Source organism: Pogona vitticeps, chromosome 3, assembly GCF_051106095.1.
Source record: "Pogona vitticeps strain Pit_001003342236 chromosome 3, PviZW2.1, whole genome shotgun sequence".
Lineage (NCBI taxonomy): Eukaryota > Metazoa > Chordata > Lepidosauria > Squamata > Agamidae > Pogona > Pogona vitticeps.
The window spans coordinates 32523708-32541130 of record NC_135785.1 but is presented as its reverse complement, the minus strand read 5'-3'; the positions used below and the strand labels follow the sequence as shown (position 1 = coordinate 32541130).

Genomic DNA, 17423 nt, shown 5'->3' with positions numbered 1-17423 from the left:
TCAGGGTTCCCCATCTGTTGAGGTCCATTCCTAAGGCCTTCAGATCACAAGGCAATGGACTTAGTAAAATAATCTCTATTGTTTCTATGTCTTCCTGTGCCATGAAAGGTAAAGAAAATGCTTCTGAATAAGGCCATCCCTTGTGAGTATTATTAATAACAAAGTAGCCTATCCTCCATTAATACTAAATGGTAAATTAAAATTATGGATTCCTAGTTATGGTTTGCAGTATAGCCACAGTTCAACCCGTCAGCCAAGGAGTAGGCAGCCTGGCAGCCTCTAGATCAGTGTTTCCCAACCTGGGGTTTGTGACCTCAAGGAAGGTTGTGAAGGTTTTTCTGGGGGATGTGGGTCACTTCATATATGTATGCTGCAGCCCTTTAAAAATAATTCCTTCCTTGACTTTTTGGAGTGGGATACTAAAGTTAGCATATATATGTGTGCGTATGAGAAATAGGCCCTTTGGGGCAAAAAAGTAGGCTCTACTTTCTGAGAAGGGATTACTTTATGGGATCACTTGACCATGCTGTTTCGGGCTTATGAGAATTACATTTTTCTTTAAGTCTGTTCATGTTGAAACATGCTGTTAAAATATAATTTAATTTAAAAAATCTACATGTACATTAGACCACATCACTATCACTATACAATTAACCAGCTGTATGTAAAAGGACAGGAAATAACAGAAACTGTGGCTTAGCAATTTTAGTACCTGTCAGTCAAACTCATATGTACACACAAATGATCTAAAATCTCATTTCAGAAACAATTTTATTTGGAAAATTTTAGTCCCCCCTTCCAAAAAGTACGGTTATTATTTATACAATACAGTTAGCAGCCAATAATTTACAAAGAACAAATGTTTTCAAAATGCAAACAAACAAAACAAATATAAAGATTAAAATAAATTTTTGCACTCTGAGTTGTTCCATTTCATGCACAGGATTTAAAAACTAACAGAGATACAAATGTGTGCTTAACACACCAGCAGGTACAAAGACATCCCTAAGATTGTTTCATAGTCTTGCAAAACATTTCCATGCAACTAAACTTTACTGCAGCGACAAACCCTAAAATATTTTCTCATAATGGGATACACAATATGGATCCTCTGAAAACAGAGCACCATTAGTGGCAGCCTGGCGGGTGTCACTGCCCATCAGATCAGAGGAGAGACCCATGGAGATGAGCAAACCTGAGCATGGTACATAAAAATTAGTGCGGCACCCATAACATCCCCTCCTCTTCCTCATTCTTCCAAGAGGAGAAAGGAGAAAGAAAGTGAAGACAGGAAAACTTGAGTAAGAAAGAGGCTGAAAGCTAATTGGAGGGAGGAAAGATTCCATTGTGCCTGATAGGTTCGTGAAGATGGCTGAAGGAGTCTCTATGTCAACCTTCCAATCTCGTTCAAGTATCAAAACCTATGTTGGCCTCATTATTTTCTGCCACTTTGCTAGGATCAAATGCAAAGAATGGAAATAACTCCTAAGGAGGCTGCCAAGGAAAGAACTACCAGAGCATGCCAGGGGTTGCTCTTGGACCCCCTTGGAAGTGGGAGTGGAGGACTCACAACCAATTTGCACATAAATGCCACACTTCCATTTATTATGTGAAGGGAGAGGTTGCCACATTTCTCCTGGGGAAGATGTGGAAGCTGTACTGGAAGCACAGTGACTTCTCTTTGAGGAACACACACATTCTTCCCTTATGTATTATATTACACATATTGCCATGCCAGTTCTCCCCAAATTCAATAACTAAGTGTCCAAACCTTCGTCACTCCAGTGTAATAGGCACCCTATTTGGACATGCTGTTTGTAACAACCCCTCTGAAGTGAAGGTTTCTACTTCCAGAGAGCTGTTGACACATATGGTTGCTTCCCCCGCCCACAAAAAAACCCCAGTTATCTACATTCTTAGATAATACAGTACCAAGATAGAATTCCAGCCTGTGCATAGTTAAGACTTGCACATCAACTCCAAGAGCTGAGCCCTAGAGGAGGAAATAAAAATGAACCAGAACACTATCCTACCAGAGCAATGAACTGCTGTACACAGACCAGGAACAGTTGACTACAAACTTTCACCCTCATCTTGAGATGGAAAAAGGGCCTTTTCCTGACTATACATAATTCCTGGAATCACACACGCAGTGGCCCTGTTGCCTGTGGAATTTGGGGGAACTGCTAATCTACAGAGGCATCTTTTTCCATCTCAGCTTACACCAGCGATCTCCACAGAAAGCCTGTGACAATTCAGAACATCTTGATTTTAAGAAACCAACACATTTGTTCATGTTAGGGTCTTCTTTTTTTCCATTCTATACAAGCTCTTGGGCAGCTCCTATTCCCATGGAGGCAGAAAGGCAGAGAAAGAGAGTGAAATTCCCAGCAAAAGAATTGTGTAGCACCCAAATATAAAATAATACATTTCACACCTTATGCCATAAACTTGAGCCAAGAACTAGATGTGTGACAGCATATGATGAGGCCCTGAGGAGTGCCACAACTTCCTCTTACAGCCCAGTTCTCAGGAAGCCATCAAGAATCAACTGGCTTAAATCCAAATTCTTCTGCTAAAATTGGCTGCACCATCAACTGCCCTTCAAATCTCCCCAGCTCTTATTAACTACACTATTCAACTAAACTCTTCCCCCAATAAACCATTTTGTCCTTCTCATCTACTCAGCTGCACCATTTGGTCTTACTACATATTCAGAAAAGTCATTTTAGAAGGAGGGCTATGTAGTTTAGGAAAAAGATAAAGTATTTAAATCACTTTCTCTGAAGTTAGCACAGCTTTTAGAGAGTGCTCTGAAGCTTGGAGTTTAGTAAAAAGAAGTTGAGGTTCACATCATGTCTTTGGTGAAACGAACGGGAATGCAAATTTCAGAAGGAAACAGATTATTCTGGGTTTTCAGAACAAGAGTTGAAGCCCAATCTGAGGAGGGGCCTGTGGTTATTATTCAAATGAAAGCAGGTACTGTAATGAATATACACACAATTTCTGGTTCTAGCAATTTTCCAAGGCTCTTCACGCCAATAGTCTGGAGCTCAGATTTGCATCAGTGAGATTTCCTGACTCCCTGCGAAAATGAGACCATGGAACTTGTTTTCCTTTTGGGGGGGGCATTGTTCTGCACAGGAAACTGACAAATTTTGTGTACTTTAATGCCCTTTTCGTGAATCCTGTGCAGACATTGTGACAGCCTTATGTAGCCTGGCATTTCTTCCGGAAAGAATTACCACAAAGCGTCTGAGAAATCCAGAAGATTTCCTGGAAGATTTCTCAGTGGGGAAAAAAATCTTGTGCTCTGAAATCTCACTACAAAGAGAAAGTGTGGATTACTCTGAGTGAGAAATTGGAAGATTCACATCCCTAACCAAATCCTGAAATTTCTGATCATATAGATCATCTGTACTTCTTTCACAGGAAGAAACAACAAGCTCCCAGAAGCAAATGCCATTTTCAGTAACCAATGCTCCATAAATTATTTACCTCTTCACTCTGTGCTGTTTTTAAAGTGCTTTTCAGACATTAGCTAATCTACAAACGTTTCTGGTGAGGTAGATAAGCAAAGTACCTGCATTTTACAGATGGGGAAACAGATAGCAAGGAGGACTAAATATACGGCTAATATAATTCTGCTGATTACATGCTCAAATCTATGCACAATCAATGGAAATTAATTCCTTTGGATGCAATTCCAACAGGGACAATAAAACTGAAGTCCAAGGAAAAGAGCAGTTTAGCCACAGTTTATGGTAACTAAGAGTCAGATCACGTTAAGGCAAATATATAATCCTCTCATAAATTATCCCTTAAGGCCATGCAAATCTCTCAGTGCTATGTACTTAAGGAACACTAGACTCCCAAAGCTATGCTATTTCCCACTTAACTAGCTACAAAATAAAAGCAAGCTAATGCAGACTAAGGCAAACATGTATTGAAATATTCAAACAATTTTTCCTCTTAAGGGTGCACTGCTTCTAGATATGGAATCAGCATCTGATTCAGTGAGGTGTCATTCATTTCAGTAACGATGTTTCTGCTTTAAAAAGGTGGGCCTTAAAACTGCCTAACCAAATAATATCCTAAAAATATTTTACACTGTCATTGTATCTGAAAGATGTGCAAAGAACACTAATTGTCCTTCTGCACACAAGCAGGGATGTAACTTGGTCTGAAGAATGATGAATCGATAGTGACAAAGAAAACCACAACTTTTTAGTGTTCCCCATAATGAATCACTGTGCTGCCTTCGTAGACAAAAGTCAAGTTTACACATACAGTAATATGAAGTAACATTTTGGATTCTGTGTAAACAGCTCATGGGCTTCCAGTTGTATCAATTCATGTTTATTGTTAAAATAACCTAAGCTTTTGATGGTAATACCCTACACCATCTTCATCTGGGAAGGCAAGATATCAGCTCAAGGAAAGCTAACCTTAAATACTGCCAGATACAATCAAAACCAACTGGGTGGTCAGGAAGATCAGTTACAGAGAGAATGTTAGAACATTCACAATATAATAGATTACAACAGCTTGAAAAATTTGGACTGGCTGATCATTATATCAAATATGACCATCAGCCTCAATGGAATGGAGTACAAGTATTGGTCAAAACTAGTCAATTTGGGAACCGAATTATTATTAAGGCTCTCCTGATAAAACTTGAGCGACATTCCATCAACAGAGATAGTGGTGTCACTTTTAGTGCTTGCTGGCAGCCTTTGTTTTGTTAACTGGATAGGAATGACAGATTGCTCTTGTATAATGTTGGTCAATATAGAGGACTGGCTCTTTAACGTTAATCTGTCTGGGTTTCGTCTGAATGTCCACTCAGCTAGTTTTGATTGTATCTGGAGATATTCAATGTTAGCTTTGTTTGAGCTGGTCTCTTGTCTTCCCTGATGAAGATGGTGCAGGTAATGGCCATAGAAAACTCAGTTTATTTTAACAATAAACATGACTTGACATGACTGGAAACCCATGAGCTGTTTACACAAAGTGTTTTGTCATGAAAGACTGAGATCTCTAATTTTTTATTCTGTTGGAGTGTTCAAATCTGCCCCACAGCTAAACTATGATATTAGTCAGCAGCACCGTACAATTAGAAGCCACAGGTTGTGTTGGCTTATGAACTCTGTTTTGTTTAAGTCGTGGCTGGACATTAACTACAACCATGGCTTATCCCTGGATTATTTTCCCAGTTATCTATTCTGAAGCAGGAGCTGAGGAAAACAAACCGCTTTTATTTCACCATCTGCAGAAAAATGCACAGCAACAGCAGCCAAGCATGGCTAACACAAACCATGGCTCAATGTGACATTCAGAAAAAGGAAAAGAAGAATATTACTATTGGTAGAAAGAGAGTGTGTCCTAAATTTTTAGGATGCAAGGAGTAATGATTTCCTCCAACCAAATTATCTCTGTTTACTGAAATACCTCAACCTGTAACTGCCAAAGTGGGATTAGAATTCAGGTAAATATTTATTTACCTGAATTACTCAGGAACCCCAATCACTCAGGAAATCAGCTATAATGCACATATTAGGGCGACTACTATAAGCACCATGCAACATTCCTAAGGTATGTGGGCAGGAACAAATTGATTTTATCTAGCTTCAATGTACTACTTTCCCTTACAACTGTACTATCAGGAATATTATATTGAAATAACCCTTACTGATTTAAACATAGAAAACAGTAAAGTCATTTTTCTGTTGGAAATGGCTAACAGACCACCCCAACCTAAGCCAAGAGACAATGAGTTCAAAAGAGGATCAGAACTTACAAAAACAGAATGGTAACATATCTTGTGTAGTTTAAATATTCCACCATTTTCAATATGCAGAAGCCAATTGTCCATTCACAATGTTTCCTGCTACTTTAATTTTTAGAACTTTACCCTTACACGACTAATTAATCATGTAATATAAAGTCAACTCTCACGTATAGTGATCCTTGCCAGGGTTTTCTAGGTACAACCTAGTTAAAAGTGGTTTACCAGTTCCTTCTTCTGAGGACTTGGGCAGCATGCCCGATGCTACACAGGCTAGTTCTTTTCCCAGAAGGCATAGTGAGGAATTGAACTACCAATGCCTGGCTCTACTTTAGCTCACTGAGTTATCCATTTATATTTCTTATAGTGATTTAGAAGAAAATCCCACTACAGGTAATTATAACAATTAGGTAGGTGAATGGATGGATTATAGATAGATAAAGGGACAGACTGACAGATGGATGGAAAGCCTGATGATGAGACAGACTGGTAGTAGTTGCTCGGCAGATGGGCAGAATCTAGCAGAGGGAAGTTACAAGGAAATGAAAGCCCTCCTCCACCAGTTTCACTGATGGAGCTGCATTTTCCTCTTCCCTGCCCATATATGTGGAAAGTCCTCTGGGCATGGGAGTAGTACCAATGGTTTCTGATTGGGAACAGAAGCCTATATGGAATATTTGTAGGTTATTATTGGATACATCAAAGCTCCTCCTCCCCTGTGAAAAATCCCTGCGCCTGCCTTGAACTGGTATAGGTATTTCTTCCCAGCAAAACCAATTAGAAAGAAGCATTTAACAACCCAAAATTTCCAGATCACACATATGTGGATTCTGGAAACCATCCACATCTGCTTCCCTGAAAGAGGGGCAGGGCTTTAGAAGTGGCAGATCAAAATGTGCTAGTCTTTAAAGTGCCATGAACCTCCTTTAGGTGTTGTTCATATTTAACTGAGCAACAACCTCAATACACTCCTACAGTCTTCTTGAGAAAGGTGATAAGTCCAGATAGGCTCAAAATAATCCAGAATGCAGAACATTCAGAGCTCTGCAAAACTCTGTCCCCTGAAACCACTTCCCAAGGGCAACACAGTCCTGCAGATAAACTGGTATTTTGCCTGCTTGCAATGCAGGTGTTGATTCTTGATCATACATATTTTAGTAGCTACATTATTTTACCACTGATTTAAAAAAGAAAACCAAATGCAGCAAGAACTTCAGATTTCTACATTATTGATGTTTTATTCTTTTTTTTTTACTCTATATTTGTTGAAAACTGGCCACCAAATAGAAAATTATGTTGGCATTGCTCAAGGTGTGTCCTTCTGTGCTTTAAAAATAAATTCCAAATATTGTATCCTTAGAAATTCTGCAGGAAAAATATTACAATTAGCATTATAAGTAAAGAATGTTTTTTTTAAATAAAAAGGTTTATCTAAAAATATCACAGCTTAACCCAAGTGGACCTATCTCCCCTTTGATAAAAAGCCAGATTGCAAGTAATAACGTGAACCATAGACAGAGTCAAAATTGTCAGCATGTTTCAGATATACAGGAATGTATTCAATTATAAGTAACAATGTCTTGAATATGACCCAGCTAAGCATGAATCAGTAAATGTGAAGGTACAGAGAACGCCTGTAAGAGAAGCTATAGCACCAGATGAGCACCAATAGCTTTTATCTGTAATTGAGATATATATAGAAAACATCACATGGTCCAAATATCAAATGTATTTTTACTGTCTGCTGTGGCCTCACACTGCCTTGCAAGATGCACCTTATGTTGTAACTGATGAGCGCACACAAAACCTGACTGTATAATCCTCTTTACAGTCTCTGATTAAATTTAGCCCAGAATCTGAGCTTCCTTCTAGTTCTGAGAGTGTTAACTCTCGGTTAATTTTCCCATGCATTTCTTAATTGTTGACTAGATACTTCAGTGAATCTCAGAAGAAATATTTCAAATAAATAATTTATTCTGAAGGCTGGGTGAGTCATCTGGGGCACATCATTAAAACAATTATGTTATTCTGATGGCATTATACCCAAGCAACATTTATTTTTAGCAAGGCTAAAATGTGGATATCAAGAATATATGCACAATGCAATGAGCACTAAATCCTGCAGCAGCTTCACACTTCTGATGTTAGAAGAAAAATTATTAAAGTTTACAGGGTCACAGACAACTGTTATGGAATGTGGCAAACCTAAATCCAGAGACGTAACTATAGATTGATACACTGTCCATTTGTTCCACTAAATGTGCATTTCCCTAGTCAAGCCCACTTGAGATATAGTGCTTAACCATGATTTAAAGGAGTAACAGTGAAGGCCATGTATTTGGTTCTAGTGTAATTAATAACCCAAATATACTGTGAAACAAGTGCAATATAAAATGCTAACGCCTACTAGCTATTTTGCAAAGCTGTGAAGCTGGAGAAGCAAGGGAATAAGTGGCCTTAAACATGTTTTGCTTGGTGCAAGTATAACACTTAACTACATTCAATACAAATCCTAGTTTTTACATCAGCTTTAAATTGCTATCTCACAGTCTAGATTACTGTGAACATTTTAGGATTAAGCACCCGTCAATTAAAAACAAACAAACAATGGTTTAAGAATCTCAACATAACACACCCCTGGTTGACGAAAACAAACCATTGTTAAAAAAAGTCAAACCACAGGTATAGGAAAGCCATGGCCAAAACTGGTATCTGCCAAAAAAAAAAAGTTTTCTGTGTACAGATGTTTCTCTATGTGATTTGGTCCAAAATAAGACTACCTATTCCTTAACTCAGAGTAGCCTCCTAACAAATGATGCCATTTATACCCAGTGATCAAAATCAATGCTTTGCCATGTAAACACAGTCTGTTCTTCTTGAAGTGTGTTAACTGTATTGCCAGGTTGATATATCACATTTGTCACATCTACTTAAAAGCTCTTTCTCATAGAAAAAAAAAAAATACTAGCTGCTTCCCAGCCTTAGAACATGTATGAATACTGGCAGAAAGTCTGGTCAGGAATCAATTCAACTGCTCCACACAGATCAACTTTCAAAATGTTATAGGCCAAACTACCCTAGACTTTCTGCAGAAGGAGGGGGGAAAGGTCTCCTTGTCCACAAATCCCATAAACCAGTGACAACCCCCACACCACACACAACACTTTGAATTATCCACCTACAGAGATAAAGTGACTCTTAATGCCTGTCTACTACTATAGTACATTAAATTAGGAGATAGCAGCAGAACAAATAAAGAGTATAAACATAATATGGTATGACATTCTTCCTTCAGCTAACTTATTCACAAATCTTTCATTGGCCCAATTAATGACACTGCCACTCTTATGATTAGTAGCATTTTACATAGATCATCCCAGTATAAGTGTTGTTTCCTTCAAGTCCAAACATACAAGATTTTAGGACTGAGACCCTTTTTTGAAATTCAGAGGACTGGCTGCATTATTTTTTTGCTAAAATTACCACTCCCCAAAACAAAACACTCCTCTGGCACCAAAGACTGATAGATTTATTGTGACATATGTTCTTCTAGACCAGAACCCATTTCCTCATATATATAAAGGGAAAGCACCAGAAAGAATGCAAAGACAGAGAGAATGATAAAGGGGAAAACAATGGAATGAAAGACCATGAATGGCAATATGGAACTGTGTGGCATGTCTTTGAAAAGTTCAAATGTTTGCAGACTAAACACAGGGACCACGCACACTTGCAATAACTGGTGATTATGTACTCTTCTAAATTTAATGCTTAGAGTGAACATCTTGGTTCTCATTTATTCCCAAATTAACAGACTCATGCATCAGATAAATTCAACTTTATATTGGAGTCTCCTTTTGAAGTTTCCTTGTTGTTGGAGAATGACGTAGCAATAAGCAGCGGAGTGTTCTAGGTCAATGTTCTTCCATTGGTTTCTAAATGTTGCTGTTTTCGAGGACATATGTATTTAGATTTGAAATGAAAGACTGACTTCTTTGTGCTAGGTAGACACCAGAAAGGCTTCCTTTACAGGCAAAGGCAGGACTTTGCCCAAAGCCAGTCTTGTAATTGATGCCTAATATGGACTAAAGCCTTGGTCTGGCCTGCTATCTTTTAGGGGCAGCTCCCTAATTTAGCAATGTTACTTGGCAGCAATAACAGGACACTTCACCAAAATCAGCTCTGCGACAATCCAGATGCAACTGTTGTATGAACACTGTGTAAGGAACTAATAGCCACCCTAATTCAAGAATTCCTCAAATCCACTTACCAGAAAATGTAAGTGGAGAAAGCTGAGGGGGGCACTTGAGAAATCCCACTTTCCAACATCACATACATCATGTTGACCTTTCCCCTGGATATCTGTGCATTCTTCAGAAACATTTGTGGTGACAAGATCTTAACACGTTTGGCTGTAGGGGCAAAGGCTTCAATATGAAATGGAATCCCAGCAGAAGGTGTCTCCAACCTGCACGTGGTTCACTTCATGTATGGAGTCCTTTCCCCCCCTGTAGAAATTTATACTGGCCAAAATTCTGCTGCTTAGCATAGAACATCACACTAAAGTAGGCCCAGTTAATCAATGGGGATTTGGTGAGTCAATGTCTCTGTAAATTCCATTTATTCAAATGAGCCTACTCTAGCTTTTGTAACTAGAGTAACCATTAATTTAACCAATGGAGCCTTTGGAGGACCTGACTCACCTACTTCCCATTGATTCAGTGGGTCTACTCTAGTGCAATTTATTATGCTAAGCAACAGGATTTTGGCCACTGAAGGTGCAGATGTCAGGAGAGGGACAACATATTGTGGGTGATGCCACTGGCCATGCCATGTGAGGCATTCTGGGAATTGTTGCTGCAAAGAGGTAACATTTCCAAATGCTAACAACCAGTAAATCCTGCTGTTTTTGCTGTCTAGTTAGGACAACCAGGACTAAATGGACACAATGCTAACATGAGGAATAGGAAGAATCAGAAAATAGAGGGTAGAAAATTTCAAATCAGCCTCCCATGGCTGTGTGCCCCATTGTGAACAAGCAATTAGGATCCCCTCCTAATGCCAGAAGAACTGATTAGAGTTTTCAAAGTGTCCTTGTAACCTGATGCTGTCTGTATGCATTCTTATTACACAATTTTAATGTTTTTAAATGTATTTACTTTTGACAATTATTTTCATTAAGATTTTTATGAATTATGAATTGGCCTTAATAAACAAATCCACAAGGATTTTCTGCTGCTAACTTGAAAGCCATTATTCTTCAACAAAAGAAATTTTAAAAAGGGATTCCAGTGGAAAATTGCCAAACTAGAAGATACAAAACATGCTTGCTTTTGTTCATCTGAGTCTCAATTGGACTCATGATTCTACTCTGGGTATTCAATGAGCATGGCAGTATGAGATGGATTATGCTACCACCAATTACTGGTACCAAGAGCATCAGGTACTGAGAGTGGCAGGAGAGCCAGCTATCATCAAGGTGCCAATAAGTGGTGCTAAGGAGCAGCTATTATCCTTACTCCCCAGCCATTCATAGCAGCCTGCCCTTCTAGCCTGCTAATCCAAGGTAAAATGGAATATGTTATCTCCATAAACAGCACTGGAGAATGATTCAGTTGCCAGTCTGGTTAGATTTTGTAACAGAAACCGAAGGAGCAGTACCATGTTATGCTTCATCTCTACAGTGGGGTCTCTACTTAAGAACTTAATCCGTATTGGAAGGTGGTTCTCAAGTGGAAAAGTTCTTATGTAGAATCTGCATTTCCCATAGGAATGCATTGAAAACCATTTAATCTGTATCTGCTCTTTTCCGTCCATAGAAACTAATGGGAAGCTGCTATTCTGCCTTCTACCACTAGAGGGGGATATTTTTTCTTTTTTTCCCCCCTTAGGTCAGGGAACAGTGTTAAAAGCACTTCTGACGAAGCTAATTTTGAAGCAATGGCCTGAAAACCAATTAATCTGTTCTGGCTGTTTTTTTGTTATGTAGAGGTGCGTTCGTACATTGAAGCATTAGTTCCCATAGGAACTAATGCAAAGCTGGTTAATACGTACTCTACCACTAGGGGGAGAACTTTTTTTAACCTAAGATGACCTAAGGTTAAAAAAAGAGCAGGAAAGTTTTTTTTCCTGTTCTTATCTTGGATTTTTGTTCTCAAGTAGAAGCAAAATTTAGCAAATGGAGCTGTTCTTAAGTGGAATTGTTCTTAAGTACGGACGTTCTTAAGTAGAGACCCCACTGTACTAGAAAAAGTCTTGGACCAGCCCTGAACTCTATGCTTCTTTTTGTATACCTCTGAGCTTTCCATAGAGGTGGAACATACTCTCTAGCTTGAATTTCAGTTTCTGGAAGCCACTGTCTACTCTTCCCTGATCTCTCTGTATATACATGTGTGTGTAGACATGTATGCCCTTTATCAATTGAACAATGGGCTCTAGTTTATAAGAGTTTATGTCACAATAATCACAATCTCTTCAGATTTCCAAAGCACCTTTTCTTCTGGTAGAAACAGGACAGATAGTCCAAAAGGTCTTCTCTAGTTCCATAACTTTTTCAATCTGGTACAGTTTTGAATCTGAACTCTTACTACTGACTTTTTTTTATTTTCACGAGTTTTACTGACGACTTGTTCACATCATCAAAATCCAGAGGCTATTGTTCCAAAACTGTAATCCTGAAAAAAACAGTGGTTGCTGAAGTGAACATAAATTCCATTACCTTTCAAAGGTTTCACCACTTCAGCTACTTTATGTCATTCATAGGTAACCACATTTTTCTATGAACCTGCAAAGTTAATTTACAGAAGATATAAAACCTGCTAATGTCACATATTCGGGCATAAACGAAAAATGAGCCAAAAAATTAGCATGGATTGTTGAAAACCACTCTCAGTTCAACTGTGACTCACTCTTTGCCTGTATATGCAAATCAGAAGGTGATACAAGTTCAGTGACTATTTTTCAATGACAAATGATCGTGCAAACAGGTTGGTGCAATTTCATCAACTTGCTAGTGATTTGGTCCCATGTTCAGTGCCAGAGCATTCAGTTCTTATAGGGCATTTTGCCACCTGATCATTCTTGAAGAGAAAGTGCTATGTTAACTCAAAGTGGGATCCCTTTTGCAGCTTTTCTTCCATGTGTACCCCACCATAACTGACATAATTGCAACGAATGTATTAAGAGTATAAAGCATCTTGTGAGAAGCAAGCGTTACACGCATGAGTTGGGGCAGCTACATTACACATTTAAGTTTTGTTCTCACAATATGACCATGTTCCTGATCAAACAATCGCCTGGCTTCACTACAATTCATGCCTACTTTAAGAATTGCCTTTGTGGGCCAAGATCATTAATGCCGAAATAAAATGACATGAAGTGAAACAAAACAAAACAAATCATTTTGCTTGTCTTGAAAACTGACTTTCACTCCACATGATTTCTAAGTACTTTAACAGAAAACACACACACACACACACACATCCTTGGATGTACAACAGGCCAAGGAATTGCACATGAGATCATATTTTAAACCTCAGATGTTCATCAGTGCAAGTCTACTGCATATTGCTAATTGAAATAATTTTTCCTAAAGCAGACAATCTGAGATCAGTAGCTAGCATTCACGTGGTCCATGCATATTTGTTCCCCTGAAACCATGATCCTAAGTACATTAACTGGACGTAAGCCCACAAGGCTTACTTTCAAATAATGTACTAGGGCTTAAATTGTAGATTTCAAGCTATAGTCCTAAATGGCTTCTCTTTGTATCCTAAGCAGCAATAAATAGATTTAAATGTATACAGTACAGTGGCTTGAACACCTCTCTTTAGAACCTACATTTGCTTTATTTCAAGGGCAATAAAAGTTTTCTAAAAGGAGTTCAGTGCTTGATCAGAGAGATTGACGGGTTCTGTCACCTGGAGGCTTTTGCTGCGGGAGCGGCAGCCTCCCTTGTAACAGCAGTAATTTAAATAAGGGGCTCAACAGAAGTCCTAAAGAGAAGGATACCTCAATCGTCCTTGCAGGCCTCCTGGGTATTTAAAAACCTCCTGATGACCAGGCCCAGGCACAGTATTAAGAGCAGCATGTAGCCCACGGTCCCGGCAAAGGTGGGCAAAGGGGGCGCAGGTCGCGTCTGCAAGAACTGCTGCAGGCCCCCTTCGACGTAGAACACCTGGTCGTAGATGCTCAGGAAGGTGAAGATGTGGAAGAGCTGGTGGCTGTGGCCGATGATGTCGAAGAGGCCCGGCTGGATGCGCTCGGGGATCTTGCTGACGTTGAAGAAGGCGGCCACCAGGAGCCAGAAGTAGCGGCGGTAGAAGTGGACGAAGAGGGTGGGGTTGTGGCCCTGGAGGTCGAAGAGGAGGCTCTCGAGCATGATGGGGCAGGCCATGCTGAGCGGCATGACGAAGACGAAGGTGCGGATGGCGAAGGGGTAGGCGCACCACTCGGAGCGGCTCTTGCAGCAGGCCACGGTGCAGGCCACGGCCAGGGCGAAGGCCACCGGCAGCACCAGGGCGCTGTAGGCGGCCAGGGGCGCGCGGCAGTCCACCTGCCAGCCCAGGCGCTGCTGCAGGTAGCGGCCCAGCGCGCGCGGCTCCAGCAGGCTCAGCCCCGGCAGCAGGTAGTAGTAATAGGCCACCGTGCTGGCGAAGCCGTAGTAGCTGATGGAGGCGTAGTCCAGGTAGAAGAAGGCGGCGCGCAGGCGCAGCGAGAGGCAGCTGAACACATGGGCCGTGCAGCTCATGGCCAAGGTGAGGAGCACGCCCGACGCGTAGCACCAGAGCGGCAGCAGCGCCGGGTGGTGGAAGGGCAGCTCGCCGGCGCCGCCGCGCAGCAGCAGCAGCCGCCCGAACTTGGCGGCGAAGAGGAGCAGCGGGATGAAGTGCGTCCAGAAGTTGAGCGTCTCGTTGGTGGGCTCCAGCACCGAGGCCAGGCACTCCGGCGCCGTGCAGTGGAGGCGCCGGTAGCCCGACAGGATGAAGCACTCCACGAAGTCCTCGGGCACCTCGTCCCAGCGCAGCAGGGGGCCGCGGCGGCGGCGGCGGCGGCGACAGGGGGGCGGCGAAGGGCGGGCGGGGGGCGACGACGCCGGGGGGACGCCGCCGGGGGAACGCAGGGGCGGCGGCGGCGGCTCGGGCGGCGAAAGGGCGACGGCGGCGGCGGCTGCTCTAGAAGGCGCCGGGCCCTCCGCCGCCCCGCCGGCCGGGATCATCCTCCCCTCCGGCTCGTGCTGCTGCCGTGACTGCCGCCGACCGGGTGTGTGTCTGTGTGAGGGGGGGGGGGGAAGAGCCGCTCGCGCGCTGCCTCCGGCGGAGCGGCCGCTGCCCAAGCCGGGATTGTGATGTAAGCTCACAAAGGCAAAGCCGCTTTGCCACCGGCGGCTCCGGCTGCTGCTGCTGCTGCTGCGCCTCTCGCTGGAGGAGTTGCAGTGGATTTGTGCTTCACCCGAGCAGCAGCAGCGGCGGCAGCCGCCCCCTCCTCCTCCTCCTCCTCCCCGCTCCTCTCCCATCCCCCGCCTCCTCCCGCCTCATCCATTGCAGCAAGGGCAGAGGAGGCGAGCGGCAGGCGCACCCGCCGCAAACCCTCCCTCGCCCCCAGCCAGGGCGCGAGGGCGGGAGGGAGCGCCGGCAGAGAGGAGCGCCGGGCAGCGCATCGCCGCGATCGAAACCTCACGGTCGTGGCGGCGGGGTCGGGGTCGGGGAGAGGATTTGCTTTGGCCCGGCAGGGCGTCCCGGTAGAAAGTTTCCTCTTTGCGCCCCCGCCTCTCGCTGGAGGAAGGATGGAGCCCCCCCCCCCCCCAGGAGCCAAGACCTCAGCAGTGCCTTCCAACTGGAGCAGCTCCGATTGATTTGTAAAGAGCCATCCCCACCGCCTCGCCATCTGTTCTCTGAAACACCAGGCGAAATCCGCTCCGAGAAAACGGATCCCTTCTGTTTTTCCCCCCTGGGTTTTCCTCTCCCGCCCTCCTCCCAATCTATTTCTCATCCTACATGATGCCTTCCAGATCGCTTTGTTCCTCCCCTCGTTGAAAACTGGCATGCACCTGTCCAAGAGCTGGGGAACACAGAGGCACAGATTTCTGCTCACATCAAAGGCAGAAATCTAGCAACGGTGTGGGGCAATTCTGATGGGTTTTAATTAAACTATTCATATTTTTGAAAAGCACACGGCTTTGGGAAATTGCTTCATTCATAAAAACACAACCTATCCAATGAGATCTTGTCAGTTTGCAGCCCCCCCCACCCCCGCTCCACATGCTTATATGGGAACAAAGCCCACTGAATACAATAGGACTTTATTCCCTGGAGAATTGGGCTGCCCTTTTTACAAGGGAAAAAAAGCGCCCAAAGAGACAAAGCACACACTTCAGTGCAAAGGCACGGAGACATTCTGAACAAACAAAATCCTGGCATAGGAAATCATTCGAGATGCAATAATTTAAAAATTTTAATTGGAGTTTTAAGAAAAGTCTAATCTACTATGCCAAAGTACTTGCTGTACGGCGATAATTAACTCGTGGGAGGACAATTCACTCGAATTGTGCAACTGATGCCGGTGTAATTTTAGGTTATGAAATGGACAGGTATATACTTTCTGTGGTTTGTGACACTGAAAAGATAAACTTCGTTTGTCAGATGAGAGTACACGCCCACCCTAACCATTAAAGCAGTGGCTGTTGTGTTGGTTTTTAGGTAGATTGTGCAGCTGGTAACTCTGCAATCAGTACAATTATATCAACCTCAAAGATTATATAGAAAAAGTAGCATTGTTTGCTTTTCTCATTTGTTGACAACTGGATTCTTTAAAGAACAAGTGGAATCAGTTGGGTTTGGCTTACAATACGGGCCAATCCTTTGGTTGTCCAAAACCAAACAACCTAAAGTTTTAAATAAACTGAACAGAGTGACCCAAATTTTACACTGTATCTAAGAATAGCATTCTTACTGCACTGCCACAACTGGTAATATATCAGGCAAAAATAAAAATAAAGAAGATGAAAATGTGGCATCTTGAAGATTAACTTCTATATTTTAGTGTGAGCTTTCATGGATGGGTCCACTTCCTCAGACCCATAGACTGGGCCATAAAAGCTCACATTAAAATATAGCAGTTAGTCTTTAAGGTGCCACAACATTTTTGTCTTCTTTATTTTTCTTTTACTTTTGCCTGATATACACAGCTATGTCTTCTAAAACTGATAATTCATTTCAGAAGATAAAAATGTAATGTTTAAAACCTCCAATGCTTGGAAAACCTATTAGATATTAAAATCATGAAGACACATTGGATATGGAGCGAATCGGTAATTAAAAAGAAAGGACAAATTAATGTTGCATTGTAGACAATTGGACATTTCCTGTAATCAGAGATGCTTGCTAGTTTATACCCTGTTTCCCCAAAAATAAGACCCAACCTGAAAATAAGCCCTAGTATGATTTTTTGGATGCTTGTAATATAAACTCTACCCCCAAAATAAGCTGCAATTAAGTGAAACCCTGCCCTTCACCAATGTGTAGCTACTAGAAGAAGATGACATGACTGTATTTGAATAAATGTAGATTTCTGTACATAAAAAATTTAAAATATGCCCTGAAAATGACTTAATGCATTTTTGGAGCAAAAATTAATG

At 41.9% G+C, this 17423-nt stretch overlaps 1 protein-coding gene across 1 annotated transcript; it reads right to left on the bottom strand.

The window, feature by feature from the left end:
* Positions 1–754: 754 nt before the first annotated feature.
* PAQR9 (progestin and adipoQ receptor family member 9) lies at positions 755–15267 on the bottom strand. The gene has a single exon (XM_072993274.2). It carries the CDS (start codon positions 15003–15005, stop codon positions 13800–13802), a length of 1206 nt encoding a protein of 401 aa, XP_072849375.2. The 5' UTR covers positions 15006–15267; the 3' UTR covers positions 755–13799.
* Positions 15268–17423: the final 2156 nt, after the last annotated feature.